The 27,149-nt window shown below is 44.8% G+C and overlaps 1 protein-coding gene and 1 long non-coding RNA gene across 7 annotated transcripts in view; one reads left to right on the top strand and one right to left on the bottom strand.

Moving 5' to 3' along the window:
* cacna2d2a (calcium channel, voltage-dependent, alpha 2/delta subunit 2a) overlaps positions 1–6,220 on the bottom strand; it is a 904,752-nt gene extending 898,532 nt beyond the window's left edge. For 5 of the 6 annotated variants that reach the window (XM_073072591.1, XM_073072592.1, XM_073072594.1 and 2 more), the window contains exon 1: positions 6,056–6,218. In XM_073072591.1, the coding sequence (XP_072928692.1) occupies positions 6,056–6,177 (122 nt within the window). In that variant the 5' untranslated portion in view covers positions 6,178–6,218. Of the gene's footprint in view, positions 1–6,055 lie in introns of all 6 variants that reach the window. The other variant, XM_073072600.1, reaches the window with a different exon arrangement.
* The window catches only part of LOC140741971 (uncharacterized), a 236,104-nt gene that overhangs the window by 179,544 nt on the left and 29,411 nt on the right, over positions 1–27,149 (top strand). The window lies entirely within an intron of this gene.

The raw sequence follows: 27,149 nt of genomic DNA, 5'->3' as shown, positions 1-27,149 counted from the left end.
GTTCATTGGCTATATTTAAGAGGAAGTTAGATATGGCCCTTGTGGCTAAAGGGATCAGGGGGTATGGAGAGAAAGCAGGTACAGGGTTCTGAGTTGGATGATCAGCCATGATCATACAGAATGGTGGTGCAGGCTCGAAGGGCCGAAGGGCCTACTCCTGCACCTATCTTCTGTGTTTCTATGTTTAGGAGGGTGAACCCACAGAAAGCATTTAGCCCAGACAGGCTGTCTGGCTGAGTACTAAAGACCTGTCCCGATCAGCTAGCTGGAGTGTTCTCTACCTTCTCTCCTCGGCAGTCTGAGTAACCCACCTGCTTCGAGCAGGCTTCAATTATACCGGGCCTATGAGGAGTGTGGCAACCTGCCTCAATGACTATCGTCCAGTCGCACTTACATCCACAGTGAAGTGCTTTGAGAGACTGGTGATGAAACTTACCAACTTCTGACTGAGAAGCGACTTGAATTCACTCCAGTTTGCCTACCCATACAACAGGTCCATGGCAGATGCCATGTCATTGGTTCTTCATTTGAACCATGCACTCAACTCTATCATCCCCTCAGGTTTAAAAGTTCAAAGTAAATGTCATTATCAGAGTACATACATGTCATCACATACACCCCTCAGAACTATTCAATAGGCTTCAAGATCCTGCCCTGAACACCTCCATGTGCATTGGATCCTTGATTTTCTCACTTGCAGACCAGTCAGTTCAGATTGGCAACAACATCTCCTCCATAATCTCCATCAGCACAGGTGTACTGCAAAACTTTGTGCTTACCCCTGTGCCCTACTCACTTTATACTTATGAGGCTAAGTACAGCTCCAATGCCATATTTAAGCTTGCTGACAACACCACTGTCACTGGCCGAATCAAAAGTGGTGATGAATCAGCATATCGGAGGGAGATTGAAAACCCGGCTGAGTGGTGCCACAACAACCTCTTACTCAATGTCAACAAGACCAAGGAGCTGATTATTGACTTCAGGAGGAGGAAACCAGAGGACTATGAGCCAGTCCCTATCGGGGGATCAGAAGTGTAGAGAGTCTCCTGTGTTATCATTTCAGAGGGTCTGTCCTGGGTCCAGCATGTGAGTGCCAGTACAAAGAAAACGCAGCAGTGCCTCTACTTAGGAGTTTGCGAAGAGTCAGCATGACATCGAAAACTTTGACAAACTTCTACAGATGTGCTGGAGTTTACTGACTGGTTGCATCACAACCTGGTATTGAAACACCAATGCCCTTGAACAGAAAAGCCGATAAGAAGCAGTGGATATGGCCCAGTCCATCACAGGTAAAGCCCTCCCCACCACTGAGCACACCTACACACAGCACTGTCACAGGAAAGTAGCATTCATCATCAGGGAACCCCACCACCCAGGTCATGCTCTCTTCTCACTGCTGCCATCAATAAGAAAGTACAGAAGCCTCAGGGCCCACACCACCAGGTTCAGGAACATAATATTACCTCACAACCATCAGGCTTTTGACCTAGAGAGAATAACTTCATTCAACTTCACTTGACCCATAACTGAACCTATGGACTCACATTCAACGACTCTTCATCTCATATTCTCAATATCTACTGCTTATTTATTTCTTTATTTCTCTCTTTTTCATATATGCACAGTTTGTTGTCCTTTGCACATTGTTTGTTTGTCCATCCGTCCTGTTCGTGCGGCCTTCCATTGATTCTATGTGTTTCTTGGATTTAATGTGTATGCCCACAAGAAAATGAATCTCAGGGTTGTATATGGTGACTTTGATATTAAATTTATTTTGAAATTTGTCTTGTTGACATTGAGGAAGTGGTTATTTGCCTGGCACCAAGCCTCAAGCTCTTCCAACTCCTCGCTGGAGGCCATTTAATTAAACTTTTTTTGAACTTTGAATTTAGCATGGATTATAAAAGGCTGACACATACATTAAACTCGGTGTATTCTGTGTATGTATTTAAACTTAGAACATAGAACATCATACGTCCTTCAGCCTGTGCTGATCTTAAGATCAGTCAAACCCTTCTCTCCTACACTACGTTCCATTTGAGAGGAGGATGCAGAGGACTGTGGATGGTCTATGTTAATGGGGAACGACATAGTAGATGCAGAAAATGTGAATGCATCCACTTTGGGAGAGAAATTAGCAAAGCAATGTACTTTTAAATGATGAAGATCTGAAAAGTGTTGATGTTCAGAAGGACTGGTGACCTTGTTCAGGCACAATGAAGCAACTCAGTAAACTAGTGGTATGTTGTGTTTTTTAACTGCAAGAAGATTTGTGTTCGAGGGGAATCTTACGGACATTATATGGGGCACCGACACCTGGAAATCCCAGATACAGAAGTGTGACGTGAACAAGAGTTCTGCAAGGATAAAGCAAATGGAGCCTGCTTGAGATTTTCACAAATCAGGTTATTTTTCCTTTAGATGGGGAGTATGCCTGCATTGGCCAGAACCACAGTCCTAACACAGGGGTGGTTCATTCAGAATTGGGAAAAGAGACACAAAAAAAACTCTAAGCAAATTTATTATCAAAGTAGTCACTGCATACCACCCTGAGATTCAACTTCTTCACAGGGAATAAAGAAATTCAATATTTTAATGAAAACTATACATAAACAAAGAGGGACAAACACTGGTATGCAAAAGACAAATTGTGCAAATAAAATAATAATAATAATTAAATACATAAACTGAGATCATGATTATATGAGTGATCAGTCCTTGAAACCGAGTGCATAGGCTGCGCTCAATGATCAGTTCTGTGTTGATGTGAGCGAATTTATCTGCACCAGTTGAAGAGCCTGGTGGTTGCAGGATAATAACTGTTCCTGAACCTGATGGTGTGGGACCTAAGGCTCCTGCCAGATGGGAGTAGCGAGAACCTGTTTTTCTCCCCTACTTGGATGTGGCGAGCAGCCACCATTAATGGTGTTCAAAGAGTTCGCAGTGCTTAGTGTTGCAGTGCGGTGGGAGACCCCACAATCTATCCAAAGTTTATCTTATTCTGAAACAAAGCTGCATTGGCGTTTGACAGTTCTGAAAAACATCAACAATTGCGGCACTGAAGAGCAACAAATTTCCTGCAAGGGCACTTTCTAAATATAACAACCCCATTCAAACAAAACACCAAGAATACAGCTCTGCCTCGCTGACGGGCGCAAAGTGACGCTGGAATATACCGCAGTAGGCTTAGACCCAGTCTGGGTAATTTACCCTCTCGCACTGTCAAAAACCTCGCAAATACACGGTGAGATGGGGCTTCTCCACAGATCCGCTTGTCTTTTGAATCGCAGTGGCCGGTCAGCGGCAATAGTGGGCCCGTCCCCCGTCTACAAGAGTACGGGTTGGGAGGTGTCGGGGTAGCGGGAACAAGTGTCATGGGCACAAGTAACCGGAACATCGCCCATGGCTCTCGGCAGATGTTTGAGGCAATTGGGGGATGCGGGTTTAGTGCAGGCTGGTGGTGCTGAGGTTAAAAATAACTGCGAATGCTGGAAAACTCAGCGGGTCAGGCAGCACTTGAGGCGGGAGAAAGCTGTCAACGTTTCAGGTCTGCAACTCCTATTTTTATTGAACAGGCACGGCAGATTTATCACTGCTTCTGAATGTTCCTGCTCCAAGGCAAGGAGCACGATAAATTGACGCTTAGCGGGAGGCGCCAAGTGAAGTGGCGAGCATTTGCCTAACTGCACGCGTAAATTCAGCAAGTGGAGTTTAAAAGTGGTGGTGGGGAGGGCGGAGACGGCACTGTGCAGCCTTATCGGGGACAACCCCTGCACCCCCGTACCGAAGCAGCTGACGGGAGGGTGCCTGCAAACAGTCTCGTCTGCCGGGTTGTGAATTCACGCTGCGATTCCAGTCGGTACTTCGTACGGCAGTTCTCCCCGTGTGTCCGCCAACACAGACCCGAAATAGGGAACACAGCCGGGGAGAGTGATCACCGTGTCCATAGAGAGGGGCGAGAGGCAATTCGAAGTCCTGTGGCGGAATGCGCCTCAGAAACAAGATACCTCGGGGGCAGCAGCACTCTCTCCCTGGGCGCCACGAAGCCGTATCAGCCGAGCCAGCACGTACAGAAAGCAGCCCAGACCCGTTGGAGGGAGAATTTCAACCGGTTTCGACATCTTTGCTCAAGACGCTAGTAGAATGAACACGACAAACGCTGCAGATGCGCCAACACTGGGGTGCTGGCCGGTGTTTACAACTTGGCAAGACAGCTCATATATGCACCAATTTCAGTCTTTATTACCAGCGCTAGCCGCTCCCTCTTCACCTTCGCCCACCCACCATCTCAGACAGCCCCTGTCCCTAAATCATCTCCGGGCGTCACTGATATTGGGCGGCAGCGATCACTCGCTCTGGCCTCACGGCTTACTCATACCTCGCCGCATCACACGCTACCTTACTCACACCCGGCACTGGAAAGTTGTTTATTGTGAATAATTGATAACAAAACAGTGGATCGGAGTAGTGACGGCGATGTCCCACCCGGCAGAACCGCAAGAATAACGGAGGTGGGGGGGGGGGGGGGAGAACAGGGTTAGGGAGAGCAGGTGTGTACAACAGTGAGAAACACCGAATTGTGGGGGTTTGACGACCCACCGTCGACAGGGTCAGGAGTACCAAATATTCATGTACAAACTGGCAAACGCACATCGCCAGAGATCTCCCCGCCAGGGGAGGCAGGGCTGAGAAACACCATCGCATAGAGGTCTGTGCACAGAGAAGTCAGCGGCGGGCCGACCCCACCACCGTCTCCGACACAACCAGGGCAAGACAGGGCAGCGCAGAGCGATGGGCACCTGTTGTTCTAGGCAAGGACACCTGCAAGCTAAAACCAGGCAGTGACCCCACTCTGAAATCGGTCTCACTGTCAAGAGACAAGACACTGTGTAGGTTCAACAAGCCCGCCTCTGACGCAGTGTTTAGACTCTCTTCTCTCCCGCCCCCAGCCCTGTGACCTGGGGTCTCTCCAACACCAACCCTCTCCCTCTGCCGCAAGGTTTCCCTACATAGCCCCGGGGTCACTCTCCCCACAACCCCACCACTTTCCAGTCCCGTGTCCCGAGGTCTCTACCCTCGATCTTTCTTACAATGACCAACACCCATTCCCGAGTCCCGAAGTCTCTAACACCAACAACCCCTCCCCAGCCTTAGGTCCTGGGTCTTTACACCCGTCAGAACCGGAATCTCTCTTCTTCCAACCCAAGCCCCGTGGTCTTCACCCCCACCACCCCCCACACCTTCAGCCCCACGTCCCAGGCTTTCCCTTTACACCCTTCCGCGCCGTGTCCCGGGGTGTTTCTCTCCCACCCCAGGCCCATATCCTGGGTTCCTCTGCCCTAGGGCTGTTTCTCGGGGTCTATCTTCACACCCCAACCAGCCAGCCCGTCTCTCCTACGTCCCCCTCTCCAGTCCCTGTCCCGGGTCTCTTCTGTCTCTCCTGGACCTGCTTCCCGGGGTCTCTCTTCCCACCTGACCCCCTCCAGTCCCGTGTCGCAGTGTAGCTAACCCCCACCCCACCCTGCCCTAGCTCCATATCCCGGGGACCCTATCCCACAGCCCCATTCCCAGGGGCCTCACTCCCCTTGCTCCGTTCCCCGGGGTCTCTTCCCTCCTTTCCCTGGAACTTTCCCGGCTACAAAGTCCAAAAGAACGACGACGTTTCGCTCCTTCACAGCACGGGCTTTCCACCGCCCCTATCCCCTGCTCCGATTTATTTACACCCCTTCGACCCTCTCTAATCGAGGAAAGACGGCAGCCAAACGCGCATCATTGCATCCGTCTGGGTCGCAGCGACCTGGCGCCGTGCATCCCACCGAGAGCATGCCACCCCGTGTGGGATCTACTCGGCTCCTTCCACCGGCAGCATCTCACCCCTCCCCGAAGCCCCGGGAACATTTCACTCCGTGTGGGATCTTCCCACCGGGAGCATCTTATCTCATCCCCTTTCCCAGGGAGTACCTTTTCCATCTCAAACATCCCAGCCCGAAGCCCCAGGTTGTCCTCGCCCCCTCCCGCCTGATACGCACGGCCCGGTGCCCAGGGTACTCACGTGTAGTTGGCCGGGAAACTGTAGCCCGCCGCCAGGTCGGTCACCACCAGAAGAACCATACACAACGCGCCGCCGGCAGCCGCCATTTCCACAGCCCGGCCGGGACCCGCACACCGCTCCATTCAATCAGAGAGAAAGGCGCGTTCGCGCAGCGCGCACTCGCAGTCCGCGCCGGCGCCACTCCGCACGGCTAGCCGGCGGGGAAGCGCGCGGCCGTGGGAGAGAGATGGAGGGAGGGTGACACGAGAGGAGATACAGTAAGAAGTGGGGGGATTGGGACCTGTGCACTGGAGGGGCAGAGGAGGTTGAGGCTGGAAGCTGTGGGGAGGGAGGGATGCTGGGGGTGGAGAGACTGGGTCAAGGAAGTGAGGCTGCTAAGTGGATGTACTTTGGGAGGGACGCTAAGAGCGGAGGGGGTCAGTGGAGTGGTACAGGAGCCGGGAGTGTTTGGGAGGCTGGATTGATGGAATTGGGGTGGAGAGGTTGGTGTAGGGGAGCCTGGGGTGGATGGGGTGCAAGTGTGTTGGAGGGACAGAGGGAGGGAGGCTGCAGCAGAGAATTCGCACTTGGGATGATGGCTGGGATTGGAAGGTCTGGGGTAAAGCTGGTAAGCATGGGCAATGGAAGGGGTGTGGGCCAGGTGGGTGAGGTAGGTGAAGCTGTGGAGAAGATGGAATAGCTGAGTGCAAGTACAGAGTGAGGAGGAAATGGGGAGGGGTGTGGGTGATGGAGAGAGTTGTGCTGAGTTTGATTTGAAGGGAGCAATAAATAAGATGCTCAGGCAGGGTCTATTGAGTGAAATCGAGTCAGAATCAGGTTTTCAATCACCAACATACTGTATGTCATGACATTTGTTTTGTAGCAGTATTACAGTGCAATATATAAAAACTATAAATTACAATAAAAATGTGTACTAAAAATAAAATGCAGTGTCAAAAGGTTGTAGACATGTTGAGGTAGTGTCCATGGGTCATGGTCTGTTCAGAAATCTAATGGCAGATGCAAAGATGCTGCTACTAAAACATTGAGTGTGTGTCTTCTGGCTCCTGTACCTCTCCTCTGATGGTAGCAATGAGAAGAGGGCATGTCCTGGGTGGTGGGTGTCCTTCATGATGGATGCCACCTTTTTAAAGATGCTGGGGAGAGGCTAGTGCCCATGATGGAGCTGTCCCAGTCTACAACCCTTTGAACCTTTTTTTCGATCCTGTGCATGGTCCCTCCATACCAGATGGTAACACAACCACTTAGTTAAGGTTTTGGGTCAAAAACATTCATCTAAATTTTAAGTTTCTCCTCACAGATGTCGAGTTTCTCCAGAAGTTTGTTTCTTGCATCGATCCCAGCATCTGTATTCTTTTGTGTCTCCATTTGATTGTACGGGAAATAGTGGAGTGTGATGGACAGATGTGGGTTGGGTTTGATGGAGAGAGGGACAGGATCACCAGAAACTGACACAAATGAGAAGAGAGAGAAGTGATAAGACAGGTAGGAAAGACACAAGAGACTGCAGACACTGGAATCTGAAGCAACAAGCAATCTCCTAGAGGAACTCAGTGGTTTGAGTAGCATCTGTTGGATGGGAAAGGAATTGCCTGAGGGATGATAGGAAGGGGAGGTTGGTATTTGGTTACAAAGAACAAGAAACTTTAGCCACACTTTCTAACAATAGATGCTTGTAGCTATGTGGCCAAGGTTAAAGCAATGAGGACAGAGGGTGATGAGGGTGGAGGGTGACAAATTAGAAATAAAGAGGAAGAGAGTGAGAAGCAGAGACAATGAGAATTAAGTCAGAGGGCTAGTAATCCAGTGATTAATTAAGGAAATTAAGATGGGAGTTATGATGAGCCAAGAACACTGAGAAAACAGAGAGGGTTTGGGGAGGTGAATGAGGAATCAGTGATGGAACAGAGAGAGCAAGAGATGTATCCGTGGGGGGAGTGTGCAAAGAAACTGATTTAGAGTGCAGAGACAGTTAAAGATGGAGTAGCAGTGGTAGAGGGATTGAGTACAAAAATGAGAAGAAGAAATATTCATTGGAATTGCCATGAAAATAAAGGAACAGAGGCAAGGGGTTAGAGTCATAGAGTCACAAAGAAGTACAATACGGAAACAGCCCTTTGGTGAATCTAGTCCATGCCAAAACCATTTAAACTGCCTATTCCCCCATCAACCTGCACCAGGACCATAGCCCTCTATATCCCTACTATCCATGTACCTATCCAAACTTTGCTTAAACATTGAAAATGAGCTTGCATGCACAACTTGTGCTGGCAGCTCATTCCACACTCTCATGACCCTCTGAGTGAAGAAATTTCCCCTCATATTCCCCTTAAACTTTTCATCTTTCACTCTTAACTCATGGCCTCTGGTTGTAATCTCCACCCAACCTCAGAGGAAAAAGCCTGCTTGCATTTAACCTTTTGATACCCCTCATAATTTTGTATACCTCTGTCAAATCTCCTTTCAGTCTTCTATGTTTAAAGGAATAAAATCCTAACCTATTCAATCTTTCCCTATAACTCAGGTCCTCCAGTCCTGGCAACATCCTTGTAAATTTTCTCTGTACTCTTTCAACCTTCCTTACATCTCCCTTGTAGGTAGGTGGCCAAAACTGCACACAATACTCCAAATTAGGCCTCACCAATGTCTTATACAATTTCAATATAACATCCCATCTCCTGTACCCAATATATTGCTTTCTTTACAATCCTATCTACCTGTGATGCCACTTTCAATGAACTATGGACACGTAAACATAGAAACATAGAAAACCTACAGCACAATACAGGCCCTCCGGTCCACAAAGTTGTGCTGAACTCGTCCTTACCTTAGAAATTACCTAGGGCTACCCATAGTCTTCTATTTTTCTAAGCTCCACGTACCTGTCCAGGAGTCTCTTAGTATCCGCCTCCACCACTGTTGCCGACAGCCCATTCCATGCACTCACCACTCCCTGCGTAAAAAACTTACTCCTGACATCTCCTCTATACCTACTTCCAAGCACCTTAAAACTGTGCCCTCTCGTGCTAGCCATTTCCGTCCTGGGAAAAAACCTCTGACTATCCACAAGATAAATGCTTCTCATCATCTTATACACCTCCATCAGGTCACCTCTGATTCCCAGATTCCTTTGTTCCACCACACTCCTCACTGCCCTACCGTTCACTGTGTAAGTCCTACCCTCTGTGGACTTTGTGGACTTACCAAAGTGCAACACCTCACACTTGTATGCTTTAAATTCCATCTACCATCTTTTAGCCCATTTTTTCCAGCCGATGCAGATTGCTCTGCAAGCTGTGACAGCCTTCCACGATGTCCACGACACGCCCAATCTTGGTGTCATCTGCAAATTTGCAGATTTTGATTGGGAAGAATAATGAGAAAGAGCAGTGGAGTGAATAAGAATCAAAGCTAGCAATGCAAAAGAGTGAGGGAGATCCAAGAGCGTAGAGAGGCAGCTGGAAAAGTAGAGATTAGGAGAGGTAAAGACAAATAATGGGCAAAAGCAGTAGATATTAGGGAGAAGGGAGAGAGATCCATTGACTGGCCATCAATATAAGAAAAGGAAAAGGAAGAGATTGATCAAATTAGAGAAGTAAAGGGAAAAGGGGAACAAATACAAGAGGAAAGGAAAATAATGGAAGAGAGCAAACAGGAATCTGATGACATTATGAGAAAACAGAGGGAGAGAGAAAATAAAAAGAGGGGAAGTAGATGAACAGGAAATCTGAAAACATGGTATCATCTCTGATGTGTATGAAAGGAAGAGAGCACAAAAGTAAACATTGGATGATGAGAGTGAGGAATTAATAGTAAGAACTAAAAGGATGGTGAACACCTTGAACATGTATATTGCATCTGTCTCCAAAATACAAAGATTCATTAATTATCAAAGAAAAGAATATCAGAAGTACCAGGTAGGAGGAATTCATAACAATCGTACTAGGCAATGAGCAAAATTAATGGCCCACACATCTTCTGGACCTACGTCAGAAAGTGCGAGTGCAAATAGATGCTGAGACTGTGTATGCATTATCTGTGATGTACCAATGTTGACTGTGTTCTGGAATGGTCTCTGAGGGCAAGTTTAACACTCTTAATCAAAATAGGAGGACCAGAAACAAGTAACTTGGGCCACTAAGCCAAATGTCTGTCACTGGGAAACTCCAGAACTCATTATTAAAGAACTATTAGATCTCTACATATGTCACAATTATAAATAGTCAGCATATTTTATGAAATAAAAATTAACACACGCAAACCACTGGAGGAACTCTGCAGGTTAGACAGCACCAGTGGAAATGAACAGTCAGCATTTTAGGCCAAGACCCTTCCTCAAGACAGGAGAAAGGTCTTGGCCCAAAACGCCTACTGTTTGTTCATTTCTATAGATACTGCCTGACCTGCTGAGTTCCTCCAGCATTTTGTGTGTTGCAATGGATTTCCAGCTTCTGCAGAATTTCTTGTGTTTATGAAAGGGAAATCATGTTTGCCATGGAGATTTATCTACAGGAGGCAACATCTTTCACAAAGGTCCCCACTATCTGGACAATGCCATCTTCTCAGAGCTACCATTGGGCAGTAGGTACAAAAGCCTGAAGTCCCACATCACCAGGTTCAAGAACAGCTACTTCCCTTCAACATGCTGGAGGAACTCAGCAGGTCGGGCAGCATCCGTGGAAATGAACAATCAACATTCCGGGCCGAGACTCTTCGTTAAGACTGACGAGTCCTGATGAAGGGTCTTGGCCCGAAACGTTGACAGTCCGTTTCCACAGATGCTGCCCGACCTGCTGAGTTCTTCCAGCGTGTTGTGCATGTTGCTTTGACCCCACCATCTGCAGAGTATTTTGTGTTTACTTCCCTTCAACCATTTGGTTCTTGAACCAATCTACAAAATCCTGTTTTAATTCTGTCATCTTGTAAAAATTGTGTATAATTTATATTTAGTTTATGTTTGTCTTGTAAATGCTGCTTATATGATGCATTGTGCCTGTGATGCTGGTGCAAGGAAGTTTTTCATTGTACCTGTGCAATGACTGAACTCAACTTTGTCAAATTATTAGAGTTTCGATGAGGATATATCTTGCAGAGTGAATGAAGAGGAACTAGCAGATACAGTGATGTATCTTGTGCCATGGAGAATGTTACCACACAAGATACGTAAGAGGCATGGAAACAGGAGCAGTAAACTAACAGAAAACAGTTAGGATAAATGAGCAGTTTTTGATTCCAATTCAGATTTATCACATGTACATGCAACATGCAATGCACATGTTTATGTTAACAACCAACATACCCAAGGATCTGCTGGGGGCAGCCTGCAGATGTCACCATACGTTCCAGTCCCAACACAGCACACCCACAATGCTCAACAGAACAACACAGCAAACAACAAAACAAGTCCCTTTCCCCCATCCCATCCACACACGTGGGCGATTCTCCATTTTTGGATTGGTCATCAGCATTTAATAATATGCCATTAGGATCAGCGTTGAGATCTCAACTATTTATAGTCTATGTACATGACTTGGATAAAGAGATCAAGTGCATTGTAGCCAGGTTTGCAAATGGTGGGATAGCACATTCTGCGGAGCCTGCGAAGGGATATGGATAAGGTAAGCAAGTGGCAAAGGGAACATAACTGGGGAAATTGAAGCCTTGGACGTGAGAAGAACAGCAAAGTAGAATGCCTTTTCGGTGGAGAAACCCTGCAGAATGCCACTTTATAGATGGATGGAGTGATCTTTCTCTACAATGCAGAAACAACAAGTGATTAGGAAGGCAAATTGAATGTATCGAAAGAGAATATAAAATGAGAATATCTTGGCGCAATTGTATGGGACATTGCTGAGCCAGATCTGTGAACAGCATTAATCTATTTATTTGGAAAAGGATATATACTTGCACTGGAGGCAGTTCAAAGAAGATTCACTAGATTAATCCCTGGAGTGATGTGAAAGTCTGAGCAAATTATTCCTGCACTCATTGGTTTAGAAAAATGAGAGGTGACTTTTGGAAACACAAAAGTTTCCAAAGGTTTGTACCTGAGAGGTATTGACAGGATGGATGCTGAAAGGATGTTTTCATAGCAATGGACCACCTACCAGACGCATAGTTTCAGAATAAGGCATCAAACATTGAATCCAGAGAAGAGGGGATTCTCTGTTCCAGAGATTTGTGGATGTTGCATCATTGAAGATACCCAGTGCAGATATTTAGGAAATGGTGATTAAGTGGGAGGTGGGGCTAATCTCAAATTCATGATAATGTGGAAAGCTCAAAGAACAAATGGACCTAGTCTTGCTCCTGTTCCTTGTGTCCTTAGAGGGAAAGAAGATGAGAAAGGAGGGAGTGAGAGGAAATCAGCAGCACAGAAAAAATTAAGTATGGAGTATGTGCAAGTAAAAGAGGTCCAATGACAGAGAATTGTACACCAGAATACCCAGATACCTCATAATCTCAGAGCCATCTCTGTATCGTACACCAGGATGCAGCCAGAATTTGTGGTCCATGTAGGTACTAATCACATGGTAAAATAAGTGATGAGGTTCTGCACAGGGAGTTCAGGGAGTTAGGTGCTAAGTTAAAGGGCAGGATCTCCAGAGTTGTGATCTCAGGATTGCTACAGTGCCATGTGCTAGTGAGGCCAGAACTAGGAAGATTATACAGTTTAATTTGTGGCTAAAGGGTTGGTGTAGGAGGGAGGGCATAAGATTTTTGGATCATTGGGCTCTCTTCCAAAGAAGGTTGGACCTGTACAAAAAGGATAGCTTGCACCTGAAATGAAGGGGGTCTAATATCCTAGTGGGAAGGTTTGTTAATGCTGCACTGTAGGGTTTAAACTAGAGCTGTAGGGAGCTGGGAACCAGAGTGCCTGAACAGTTGGAGATGTTATGGAAGTAGATGTCGGTAAGACCTCAGACAAAGTTAGGAATCAAAAAATTCAGCTTGTTGTGACTGGTGTCTTGAGCTGCATATAATTCAATGCAAGAAATATCATAGGAAAGGTGGATAATAGTGCTAAAGATGATGTAGCTGATTTACAAACAGAGGTAGTGTGTAGGGTGGAGAGGCTGGTGATAGGGCAAAATTCCAGTCAACAGGATGAGTTGCCATGTAAAAGGTGGACAAAGTTGAAAAGGGTGAGTGCAGGACTAAAGGTGTTATATTTGAATGCCCACAGTATGCAGAATAAGGTAAATGAACTTGTACCACAGTTACAGATTGGCAGGTGTGATGTTGTAGGCATCACTGAATCATGGCTGAAAGAAGATTATAACTAGGAGCTTAATGTCCAAAGATACACATTGTATTGAAAGGACATGCAGGAAGGCAGAGGGGGTGGCATTGCTCTTTGGTTAAAAAATATGAAATCAAATCATTAGAAAGAGGTGACATAGGCTTGGAAGGTCTAAGATCATTGAGGATGGAACTGAGGAACCGCAAGGGTAAAAAAAAAACCCTGATAGGAGTTGTACACAGACCCCCAAACAGTAGTAAGGATGTGACCTACAAATTGCAATGGGAGGTAGAAAGTGCTTGCCAAAAAGGCAAAGTTGCAATAGACATGGGAGATTTCAATATGCAGGTAGATTGGGAAAATCAAGTTGGTGCTGGATTCCAAGAAGGGGAAACTCTAGAATGCCCACGGGATGGCTTTTTGGAGCAGCTCATGATTGAGCCCACTAGGAGATCAGCTATTCTGGATTAGGTGTTGTGCAATGAAGCTGAATTGATTAGAGAGCTTAGGGAAAGTGAACATAATTTGATGCAATTCACCCTGAAATTTGAGAAGGAGAAGCTACAGACAGATGTATCAGTATTACAGTGGAGTAAAGGGAATTACAGAGGCATGAGAGATGAATTGGCCAGAATTGATTGAAAATGAACACTGGCAGGGATGACGGCAGGGTAGCAATGGCTGGAATTTCTGGAAGCAATTCGGAAGGTGCAGGATATATACACCTCAGAAGAAGATGTATTCTAATGGCAAGATGACACAACCATGGCTACCAAGAGAAGCCAAAGCCAACATAAAAGCCAAAGAGAGGGCATACAATAGAGCAAAACATTAGCGGGAAGTTAGAGAATTGAGAAGCTTTTAAAAACCAACAGAAGGCAACTAAAAAAATCATTAAGAAGGTAAAGATGGAATACAAAAGTAAGCTAGCTAATAATATTAAAGAGGATACCAAAAGTTTCCTCAGGTGCATAAAGTGTAAAAGAGAGGCAAGAGTGGATATCTGACTGCTGGAAAACAATGCTGGAGAGGTCATAATGGGGGACAAGGAAGTGGCAGACGAACTGAATAAGTATTTTGCATCAGTCATCACTATGGAAGGCACTGGTAGTATGGGAAAAGTTCCATGTTTCAGGGATCATAAAGTGTGTGAAGTCACCAATACTAGGCAGAAGGTTCTTGGGAAACTGATAAGTCACCTGGACAAGATGGTGTGTGTTGTGTACAACTACATATCAAATAAATGAAAGCACACACTCGGAGAAGTTAACGTGTATATTCGCTTTGCAGAGAAAGCAATGTGTATGGGTACATTATTAGTCAACAATTAGTGCCAACAGGAGTCATTGCGCTAGAAGAAATAGATCCATACATTATACTTCCTCCCCCTTTAGATTAATGTAGCATAAAACTGTGTATGTAACAAAACATTCTATTTCCCCTTTAACAGGCCACATTCAAATAAACATGCTTTCACAATAACAGAAAATAACTAACTTCACTATACTGAAGATTCAGTCTTTTGGGTGGTGCTCTGTTTTATTTCAGGATAGCACCTGTGGGCCTGTGGAGTGCCATCAGGCTTGGCAGGTGTCTTGTCAAAGACAACTTTCTCTGTTGCAGATGTCAAGTTGCTGTCAGTGACATGATCATCACTGAGAGGTAATTCCTGTAGCTGTACCGTGTCCATTTTGTTGGATGCAGTTGACTCAGGTGTGTTCTGAGTGTCCAGTATCGTCCACATGACGTCTCCATGTATGATCTCAACATCTGCTAGGACTTTCTGTCCAACCTCAAAGCTCCTCGCTGATTCATTTGGCAACTGGCTGAACTATTTATTCTGCACTTCCCTCCATAGAACCAGCAGAGCCGATGCAATGCCAAAGACAGGATGATTATACTGGAACAATTGCTTGTGAGGAACTTCCTGCTTGATTCCTCAACCTCCATTTACAGATAGGTTTGTGACAAGTCAGTCTTTGAGACTCCCCACCTGCCAAAGACACAGATTCTGCACAGTGTGCAGAACTGGGTTGATGCTCACTTTGAGGCCCCTGCCTATAAGAACAGCTCCAACTTTCCCTTTCTTGATCACTGCGACAATGTGTGTGGCCTAATCACTCCACTCGACATTGGAGAGAATTCCAGAAGGCTCTAAGGTCTGAAGTTCAGCACCCACTTTAGGACTTAAAGCACTGGATGCACTTTATAAAATCTTGGTGTTGCTGTTTCATTCAGTTGAATTCTGGCCTTCATGCCTTTGAGTTTACCAATACCCTGTTCTGATTCCTTCTCAATAGCATTAAGCAGCTGTGACAGTCTCTGGTTAGTGCTACCATTTGGGCTGCTGTTGGCTGTTGTTGACAGATTGAGAGCTTTGTGTGCCAATCTAGTTGGATTTTTGTCAACCATTCATGGCCAAAAAGCACTGGCCCTCCACTCTTCAACACGTAAAGCTCCAATTACTGTGTTTTGCCCCCAGACGTCAAATTTACTTTCAGTTTGGGTTTGGGAGACACTTTTTCAATTGCCTGAGTATTTAGGATCACTGAGGTCTATTCTAATGATAGCTTGAAAACAGTCCGTTGTAGTCAGCTTCAGAATTAACAGACAAAGCTTATCCCGTATCCAGCTCCATTTTTAGTTTTACGACAGGGTAGGTACATTGGTCATTGTAAATGATCCTGGGATTAGGTCAGGGTAGATCAGGTTTGTCACGAGTTGCTGGGATGGTGTGGCTCAAAGGGCGGGAATGGCTGACTCTGTGCGTTAAGGCTAAATAAGTAAATGAAAAGTCACTGTAAGCCAAAGAGCCTGTTGTGTGCTGCATTCTATGTTCTATTTTCACTCCTACTCAATTTACCAGATTTTTGTCCATTCACTTAATCTGGCATCTTTTTCACCCTCAACGCGATTTACATCGTTACCCATCTTTGTACCCATTGGCAATGTAGCAAGCTTACCTTCAGTGCTTTCATCCACATCATTGACATAAAGTCGATGCTCTGGCACCAATCCTTCATGCCTACTCTGTTACCTATTAGCCAGCCAATCTGTTATCCACACCAATCTGTTAGTCGCTACACCATCCCCCTTTGATTGTTGTGGTGCCCCATCAAAAGTGTCACCTGGAAAGCAAAATACAGTACATGCATCAGTTCCCCCTCATCTAGAGTTGACATTACTTCTTCAATGTTTCCAATGAAGTAGATTTTCCCTTCACAAAACCATGTTGAGTTTGTCTGATTACCTAGAATTTGCTACGTGTCTTGCTAAGTGATATGAAAATCACTTAATTAAAAATTAGCTATTAATAATAGCTTCCAACATTTTCCATATGATAGATGTTAAGCAAGCCAGCCTGCAATTTCCTGCTTCCTGTCTCCCTTTTTGAATAAATGAATTACATTTTCTATTTTTCAGTTTAATGGAACCACCATTGACTTGAGGGAATTAAAACCAATGAATTAACTTGCTGAGTATTTCCAGCACTTCCTATTTTAATAAAGAACTGCAGCATCTGCATTTTCCATCAATTGTCTCACCATCCTCTTCTTGTAAAGCTCTAGAAAGAAGTTAATCAGGATGTGGGTACTCCCAACAAATTGCTCAGAATCATCACCTGTGTGATTGTAAATATTCCTGACCTCCTTGTTGCCATCAGGTTTCTGATTTGAAGCTATTGTGTGGATCCCCATGGTGAAGACTGGTGCAGGAGCAGTTTGTTTTCTCTATTATGTTTTCCATTTTTAAACCCCAGACTTGCAACACTCACTTCATTTAACTATTCTCTCATTTAATATGCAAAGAATCTCTCAGTTTCTGTTTTCATAATTCACTGTTTTTGTATTTCTATATATAATTACCCAATCATCTGACCTGCCAGCTACCTTTGTACAAATATAAGTTTTCTCTTCAGTTTTTGTGTTATCTTTATTACCATGACACAGATGGTGAGAACATCCCTCAGACTGAAGAAGCACGTGAATAGTTACATGGAGGAGTGGGGCTTGGTGGGGTGTTGGCCAAATGCAGGAAATTGGGACTAATTGGGTGGGCATTATGGTTGGCATGGACTGGTAAGGCCAATATCTCTGTTGTATAGTTCAAATTTTTTTTTTCTCTCATTGGATTGTATTTATATTCTGAGCTCTAAAAGATCATCTTAACTGTCCCTTTGTTAATGAAGACCTGAAAGGAACCAACAATAGTTAAAACATTGGTATTTGAGAAAGCACTGGGATTGAAGGTCAATAAGTTAGCCACATTGTATGGTTTTCAAAGATGTGGACGTGGAAATAGTAGATGCTGTAGTTGAACATTTTCCAGAAGTCTGCAGAAACCAAGCAGCAAAAGTCAACCAAATACTTCAGAAGGTAGGGAGGGGCAAAGAAAACTGCAAGCCAGTTATCATTGCATCAGTCACAGACAAAATATATCGATCTATTATTATGGAGTGGTAATGGAGCATTTGGCAAATAATAGGATTGAACAGAGTGAAGGATCATGGATCAACTTCATTCCCCATCTACATTTACATGGATCACGAATTTGCTGTGGTGTGTTGGCACGATATGCAACACAGAACAACATTCAACAATTATATAGAATAAACAATTGCATAAAAAACAAAGCTAGAGGTTGAAGGATGGATATAGAAGAAATGTTCAGAAATATATACATGCCAGGATGTACCTACAATGCAAACAGTGTCATTACCGGTGTTTTGAAGTGTTTGCAGTACAATGCAGCAATAGGGGTCATAGACAGAGTTTGGTGGGGGGGAGGGGCTAACTGAAATGACTGATCAGATTAACTGCCTTGGGTAAGAAACTTTTTAGATAATGTGAAGGTTTTGTTTTAATAGCCCAACACAGTCAACATGAAATCTTTGAAAGAGAAACAATGTTTGTCAAATTTTTGAGTTTTCTGCGGGTCTAACTGGCAGAACTGATATGAATTGGCTGGTGGATATGGTGTTTCTGGACATCCAGAAGGCATTCACTAGGATCTGCACAAGAGATTATTGATCAAAACTAGAGGCTGTGGGACTGGAGGTAAAATATTGGCATGGATTGATGATTGGATGACACACAGAAACCAGAGTGAAAGAGAAAAGATATTTTTAGGTTAGGAATGTTGTCCATTGGATGTTACAGGAATTAGTACTGGGATCCCTGTGGTTCTCGTGTAAAAGATCAGTGAAGCAGGCAGAGGGGATTGAGGTCTCTTTCTTTCTGCACACCATTACAGAGTTGGGCCATTTAACTCACATATTCATTCTGCTGAAATATTGCACATACATAATTATACTTCCACAAGACCATAAGACATAGGAGTACAATTAGGCTATCTGGCCCATTGAGTCTGCTCTGCCATTCAATCATGGCTGATCCTTTTTTCTATCTCCTCCACAACCCCAGTTTCTGGCCTTCTTCCCGTAACCTTTGATACCATGTCCAAACAAGGACCTATCAATCTCTGCCTTAAATACACCCAGTGACCTGGCCTCCACAGCAGCATGTAGCAACAAATTCCACAAATTTACCACCCTTTGGGTAAAGAAATTTCTCCATAATTCTGTTTTGAAATGGCGCCACTCTATCCTGAGGCTGAGTCTTGTCCTAGACTCTCCCACCATGGGAAACATCCTTTCCACATCTACTCTGTCTAGGCCTTTCAACATTCGAAAGGTTTCAATGAGATTCCCGTCATCCTTCTAAATTCCAGCGAGTACAGACCCAGAGCCATCAGATACTCCTCGTATGATTTTATTCCTGGAATCATCTTTGTGAACCTCCTCTGGACCCACTCCAATGAGGCCTCATCAGTGCTTTATAAAGCCTCAGCATCACATCCTTGCTCTTGTCTTCTAGACCTCTTGAAATGAATGCTAACATGGCATTTGCCTTCCTCACCACTGACTCAACCTGTAAGTTAACCCTCAGGGTGTTCTGCACAAGGACTCCCAAGTTCCTCTGCATCTCAGATTCCTACATTTTCTCCCCGTTTAGAAAATAGTCTGCACATTTATTTCTATTACCAAAGTGAATGACCATGCACTTTCCAACACTGTATAAGTCATTTATATACAACATAAAAAGAAATGGTCCCAACACTGACCCTTGCAGAATACACTAGTCACTGGAAGCCAACCAGAAAAGGATCCTTTTATTCCCACTTCCAATTGATTCCTACCAATCAGCCAATGCTCTAACCATGTTAGTAACTTTCCTGTAATACCATGGGCTCTTAACTTGATAAGCAGCTTCATGTGTGGCGCCTTCTCTAATGACTTCTGAAAGTCCAAATATACAACATCCACTGCATCCACTTTATCTATCCTACTTGTAATTTCTTCAATGAATTCCAATAGGTTCATCAGGCAGTTCCCTGAAGGAAACCATGCTGACTTTGTCCTATCTTGTCCTGTGTCACCAAGTACTCCATCACCTCATCCTTAACAATTGACTCTAACATCTTCCCAACCACTGAGGTCAGGCTAACTGGTCTATATTTTCCTTTCTTAAAGAGCAGAGTAATGTTTGCAATTTTCCAGTCCTCTGGCACCATGTCAGAGTCCAATGATTTTTGAAAGATCATTTCTAATGCCACCACAAACTCTATCGCTACCTCTTTCAGAACCCCAGGGTGCAGTTCATCTGGTCCAGGTAATTTATATACCTTTAGGTCTTTCAACTTTTTGAGCACCTTCTCTCTTGTAACAGTAACTGCACCCACTTCTCTTCCTTCACACACTACAACATCAGGCATACTGCTAGTGTCTTCCACAGTGAAGACTGATGCAAAATACTCATTCAGTTCAGCAGCCATCTTCTTGTCCCCCATTATTATTTCTTTTGCCTCATTTTCTAATGATCCTATATCCACTCTCATTTCTCTTTTATTTTTAGCATACTTGAAAAAACTTTTACTATCCACTTTGATATTATTTGTTAGCTTGCTTTCATAGTTCATCTTTTCCCTTCTAATGATGTTTTAGTTGCTCTCTCTAGGTTTTTAAAAACTTCCGAGTTCTCTGTCTTCCCACTAATTTTTACTTTATTCTGCCCTCTCCTTTGCTTTTACATTAGCTTTGACTTCCCTTGTCAGCCACGGTTGTACTGTTTTACCATTTGAGTATTTCTTCATTTTGGAATACATATGTCCTGCACCTTCCTCATTTTTCCCAGAAATGCATGCCATTGCTGCTCTGCTGACATCCCTGCCAGCAGCTCCTTCCAATTTACTTTGGCCAACTCCTCTGTCATACCACTGTAATTTCCATTACTCCACTGAAATACTGCTGTCAGACTTTACTTTCTCCCTATCAAATTTCAAGTTGAACTCAACCATATTGTGATCACTTTCTCCTAAGGGTTCTTTTACCTTAAGCTCCCTAATCGCATCTGTTTCATTATATAACACCCAATCCAGTATAGCTGATCCGCTAGTAGGCTCAATAACAAACTGCTCTAAAAGCTATCTCTTAGGCATTCTACAAACTCACTCACTTGAGATCCATTACCAACCTGATTTTCCTAATCAACCTGCATGTTAAAATCTCCCATGACTACCATAACATTGCCCTTTTGACTCACCTTTCTTTTTCCTGCTGTAACCTGTGGTCTACCTTATTGTTGGGAGGCCTGTATCTGCCATCAATGTCCTTTTACCCCTGCAATTTCTTAACTCAACCTACAAGGATTCAACATCATCCAATCCTATGTCACATCTTTCTACTGATTTGATGCCATTTTTTACCAGTAGAGCCACACCACCCCCTCTGCCTACCCTCCTATCCCTCTGATATAACGTGTAACCTTGGACATTCAGCTCCCAACTATAACCATCCTTCAGCCATGATTCAGTGATGGCCACAACCTTATACCTGGCAATCTGTAATATTGCAACAAGATCATCGACCTTATTTCTTATACTCCGTGCATTTAGATACAACACCTTGAGTACCGTATTTGCTATCCTTTCTGACCCTGCACCCCTAATGATTTGATACTCAGCCTATTGGTTGCAACTAAAGTATTCTATAGGTCCCCTGGTAGCAGCAGAGATACCGAGGAGCAGATTGGGAGGCAGATTTTGGAAAGGTGCAAAAATAACAGGGTTGTTATCATGGGTGACTTTAACTTCCCTAATATTGATTGGCACCTGATTAGTTCCAATGGTTTAGACAGGGCAGAGTTTGTTAAGTGTGTCCAGGATGGGTTCCTGTCACAGTATGTTGACAGGCCGACTAGGGGGAATGCCATATTAGATCTAGTATTAGGTAACGAACCCGGTCAGGTCACAGATCTGTCAGTGGGTGAGCATCTGGGGGACAGTGACCACCGCTCTCTGGCCTTTAACATTATCATAGAAAAGGATAGAATCAGAGAGGACAGGAAAATTTTTAATTGGGGAAGAGCAAATTATGAGGCTATAAGGCTAGAACTTGCGGATGTGAATTGGGATGAAGTTTTTGCAGGGAAATTTACTATGGACATGTGGTCGATGTTTAGGGATCTCTTGCAGGATGTTAGGGATAAGTTTGTCCCAATGAGGAAGATAAAGAATGGTAGGGTGAAGGAACCATGGGTGACAAGTGAGGTGGAGAATCTAGTCAGATGGAAGAAGGCAGCATACATGAGGTTTAGGAAGCAAGGATTAGATGGGTCTATTGAGGAATATAGGGTAGCAAGAAAGGAGCTTAAGAAGGGGCTGAGGAGAGCAAAAAGGAGGCATGGGAAGGCCTTGGTGAGTAGGGTAAAGGAAAACCCCAAGGCATTCTTCAATTATGTGAAGAACAAAAGGATGACAGGAGTGAAGATAGGAACGATTAGAGATAAAGATGGGAAGATGTGCCTGGAGGCTGTGGAAGTGAGCGAGGTCCTCAATGAATACTGCTCTTTGGTATTCACCAATGAGAGGGAACTTGATGACGGTGAGGACAATATGAGTGAGGTTGATGTTTTGGAGCATGTTGATATTAAGGGAGAAGAGGTGTTGGTGGCAGGAATCTTGGAAGTATGGAGCAGCAGAGGGATCTGGGGGTACATGTCCACAGGTCCCTGAAAGTTGCCTCACAGATAGACAGGGTAGTTAAGAAAGCTTATGGAGTGTTAGCTTTCATAAGTTGAGAGATAGAGTTTAAGAGTCGCGGGGTAATGATGCAGCTCTATAAAACCCTGGTTAGGCCACACTTGGAGAACTGTGTCCAGTTCTGATCGCCTCACTATAGGAAGGATGTGGAAGCGGAAAGGGTACAGAGGAGATTTACCAGGATGCTGCCTGGTTTAGAGAGTATGCATTATGATCAGAGATTAAGGGAGCTAGGGCTTCACTCTCTGGAGAGAAGGAGGATGAGAGGTGACATGATAAAGGTATAGAAGATGTTAAGAGGAATAGACAGAGTGAACAGCCAGCGCCTCTTCCCCAGGGCACCACTGCTCAGTACAAGAGGACATGGTTTTAAGGTAAGGGGAGGGAAGTTCAAGGGGGATATTAGATGAAGGTTTTTTACTCAGAGAGTGGTTGGTACGTGGAATGCACTGCCTGAGTCAGTGGTGGAGGCAGATACACTAGCGAAATTTAAGAGGTTACTATATGGAGGAATTTAAGGTGGGGGGTTATATGGGAGGCAGGGTTTAAGGGTCAGCACAACACTGTGGGCCAAAGGACCTGTACTGTGCTGTGTTGTTCTATGTTCTAACTAAGTCCCATCACCTGCCTGCCCTTCCTGACAATCTGTCTGCATGCTATCATTACTTTTTTACCATCCTTCCTATCCTGAGTCCACATTTTAATTCCACATCCCATTCCCACTCTGATATGTCTATCCATGGCCTCCTCTACTTTCAAAATGAATCCAAACTCAGGTTGGAGGAACAACACCTTATATACCGGCTGGGTAGCCTCCAACCTGATGGCATGAACATTGACTTCTCTAACTTCCATTAATGCCCCTCCTCCCCTTCTTACCCTATCCCTGACATATTTAGTTGTTTGCCTGTTCTCCATCTCCCTCTGGTGCTTCCCCCCCCACCTCTTTCTCCTGAGGCCTCCCGTCCCATGATCCTTTCCCTTCTCCAGCTCGTTATCACTTTCGCCAATCACCTTTCCAGCTCTTAGCTTCATCCCACCCCCTCCGGTCTTCTCCTATCATTTTGCATTTCCCCCTCCCCCCACTACTTTCAAATCTCTTACTATCTTTCCTTTCAGTTAGTCCTGACGAAGGGTCTTGGCCCGAAACGTTGACAGTGCTTCTCCTTATAGATGCTGCCTGGCCTGTTGTGTTCCACCAGCATTTTGTGTGTGTTGTTCGAATTTCCAGCATCTGCAGATTTCCTCGTGTTTGCTCTTTAAAGTGACTGTATGCAGTGGTTTACCTATTTCAAAGTTCAAAGTACTTTACCTGAATTTTATTTGATCTGAATGTGTTTCATTAGTTCCTGGGACTTTGTTTTAGAGCTGTACAGTGTAGAAACAGGACCTTCAGCTCATCACCGCTACTCCGACTGTCATGCCATCTATACCAGTCCCAGTAGTTCCATATGTCCTGTTCATTGAACTGCCAAAATGTCCACCATATCCTCCCAGAGACCAACTACTCTTTTCATGGAAAGTTCACCTCTCAGATCCACCTCTTCTCACCTCAAAACTATGCCCCCTGCTTTTAGACAATTTGATCATGTGAAATAACACTGCCTATCTACCCTATCTGTGCCTCTCATAATAATGTGTTCCTCTATCATGTCACTCTCAACCTCCCTCACTCCAGGGAACACAGACCCAACCTATCCAATTTGATAATTCAAGCTTGAGATTCATTAGCTATAATTTTAACTTTTAGTCATATAAATATAATTTTCATTTAGTTTGCATTTAATTGATATACTACATCTCTGATTATCAGGAACACAAGAAATTCTACAGATGCTGGAAATCCAGAGAAACACACAAAATGCTTGAGGAACTCAGCAGGTCAGGCAGCATATACAGAGTGGAATAAGCAGTTGACATTCCAAGCCGAGAATCCTCATCTGGAGTGGAAAGGAAGGGTGCAGAAGCCAAACAAGAAGGTGGGAAAAGGGAAGGAGGACAAGCTGGCAGGTGCTAGGTGATGAAATGTGAAGCTGGAAGGGCTGAAGAAGGAACCTGATAGGAGGGGAGAGTGGGCCATGACAGGGAAGGATGAGGGACACCAAAGAAAGGTGATGGGCAGGTAAGGAGAAGAGAAGGACGGATAAGAGGGGGGAACCAGAATAGGGAAGAGTGAGGGGGAGACATTATCAGATGTCATCATTTAAATAACTGGTTTTCCCATCAGTGCTGCCCTTACCTGTATCTCCTCCATTTATAAAACAACTGCTTTCACCCCTTCTTCCCATCACAACAGGGATAGCATTCCCTTAGTCCTTACCATCCACATCCAGTACACCATTCTCTGTAACTTCCACCATCTTCAACGGGACCCTACCACTAAACATCTGTTGTCTTCCCTCCTATTCTCCACTTTACATGTGGATCTCTCACTCAATGACTCCCTTGTCCACTCGTCCCTCTCCACTGATCTCCCTCTTGGCACTTATCATTGCAAGTGGTACAAGTGCTACACCTACACCTCCTCCCTCACTACCATTCAGGACCCTAAAAAGTCCTTCCAGGTGAGGCAATACTTCACCCACAAGTCTGTGAGGGTCACCTATAGTATCCAGTGCTCCAAATGCAGTTTGCTTTTACATCAGTGAGACCCAACGTAGATTGGGGGACTGCTTCATCAAGCACCTTTGCTCTATCCACCACAACAGGCAGGAGTTTCCTGTCGTCACCCATCTTATTTGTACTTCCTATTCCCATTCTGACATGTCGGTCCATGACCTCCTCTTTCACCATTACAAAGCCCCTCTCAGGTTGGAAGACCCTCATATTCAGTCTGAGTAGGCTCCAACATGACAGAGTGAACAATGGATTTCCCTAACTTCCAATAGTTTCTTACCCTCCACCTTCTCTCATTCTCCATTCCGGTTCCTCTCTAACCCCTTCCCTTCTCCTCACCTGACCATCGCTTCCCTCTGGTGCCCCTCCTCCTTCCCTTTCTCCCATGAATCACTCTCCTTTTCCATCAGCTTCCTCCTTCTTTAGCCACTTACAAGTTCAAGTTTAATTGAAATTGAATACAGTGGATGGATACAGCCCAGTGAAACGGCATTACTCCAGGGCCAAGATGCAAAGCACAGTACCGACATTCATTCACAGCACAAGGCACATGATATTAGTGTGCTTCCTCCTTCCCACTCACCTGGCTTCACATCACCTGCCAGCTTTTACTCTTTTCCCTCCCCCCAGCTTCTCATCTGGCTTCTGCCCCCATCATTTCCAGTCCCAATGATGGGCCTCGGCCCGAAACGTCGACAGTTTATTCTTCTCCCCATATATTATTGCCTGACCTGCTGAGTTTCTCCAGCACTTTGTGTGTGTTGCTCTGATCATCAAAGATGCACAATAGTTCAAGGACCTTTGACAGAATTCTTAGTGTTATCAGGGTATCCTGGGGACAGACCTCAGAATCTGTCACCAGAGAACTGTAGCCAGGACCCATCTCATCTTTGCAAAGTGTCTCTGCCATTCAATAAGATCATGGCTGATCTGACCATGGACTCATCTACATCTACCTGCCTTTTTCCCATAGCCCTTAATTCCCCTACTTTGCCAAAATCTATCAAACCTTGTCTTAAGTATATTTACTGAGGTAGCCTCCGTTGCTTCATTGGGCAGAAAATTCCACAAATTCACTACTCTCTGGGAAAAGCAGTTCCTCTTCTTCTCTGTCCTAAATCTATTCCCCCAAATCTTGAGTCTATGTCCCCTAGTGTTAGTCTCACCTACCAGTGAAAACAACTTGCCTCTATCTTACACGAGGAAATCTGCAGATGCTGGAAATTCAAACAACACACACAAAATGCTGGTGGAACACAGCAGGCCAGGCAGCATCCACAGGGAGAAGGGTCCCGAGACATTGACGGTGCTTCTCCCTATGGATGCTGCCTGGCCTGCTGTGTTCCACCAGCATTTTGTGTGTGTTGCCTATCTTACCTATCCTTTTATAATTTTATATGTTTCTATAAGATCTCCTCTCATCCTTCTGAATTCCAGTGAGTACAGTCCCAGGCGACTCAATCTCTCCTCATAGTCTAACCCCCTCATCTCTGGAATCAACCTGGTGAACCTCCTCTGCACTGCCTCCAAAGCCAGTATATCCTTCCTTAAGTAAGGAGACCAGAACTGCACGCAGTATTTCAGGTGTGGCCTAACCAGTACCCTGTACAGTTGCAGCATAACCTCCCTGCTCATAAATTCAATCCCTCTAGCAATGAAGGCCAACATCCCATTTACCTCCTTGATAGCCTGCTGCACCTGCAAACCAACCTTTTTGTGATTCATGCACAAGCATTCCCAAGTCCTTCTGCACAGCAGCATGCTCCAATGTTTTACCATTTAAATAATAATCTGATCTTCCAGTTTTCCTTCCAAAGTGGATGACCTTGCATTTACCAACATTGTGCTCCATCTGCCAGACCCTTGCCCACTCACTTAACCTATCTATATCTCTCTGTAGACTCTTTGTATCCTCTGCACAAGTTAATTTTCCACTCAACTTAGTGTCATCAGCAAACTTAGATACACTATACTTGGGCCCCTCTTCCAGATCGTTAATGTATATCGTGAACAGTTGCACTGGTCCCTGCGGCACACCACTCACCATGGATTGCCAACCTGGGAAACACCCATATATTCCAACTCTCTGCTTTCCATTAGTTAATCAATCCTCTATCCATGCTAATACATCACCCT

The sequence above is a fragment of the Hemitrygon akajei genome, chromosome 19, assembly GCF_048418815.1.
Source record: "Hemitrygon akajei chromosome 19, sHemAka1.3, whole genome shotgun sequence".
NCBI classification, from domain to species: Eukaryota; Metazoa; Chordata; class Chondrichthyes; order Myliobatiformes; family Dasyatidae; genus Hemitrygon; species Hemitrygon akajei.
Note: the sequence above shows the minus strand (reverse complement) of the source record. Positions and strands in the feature narration are given on the sequence as shown.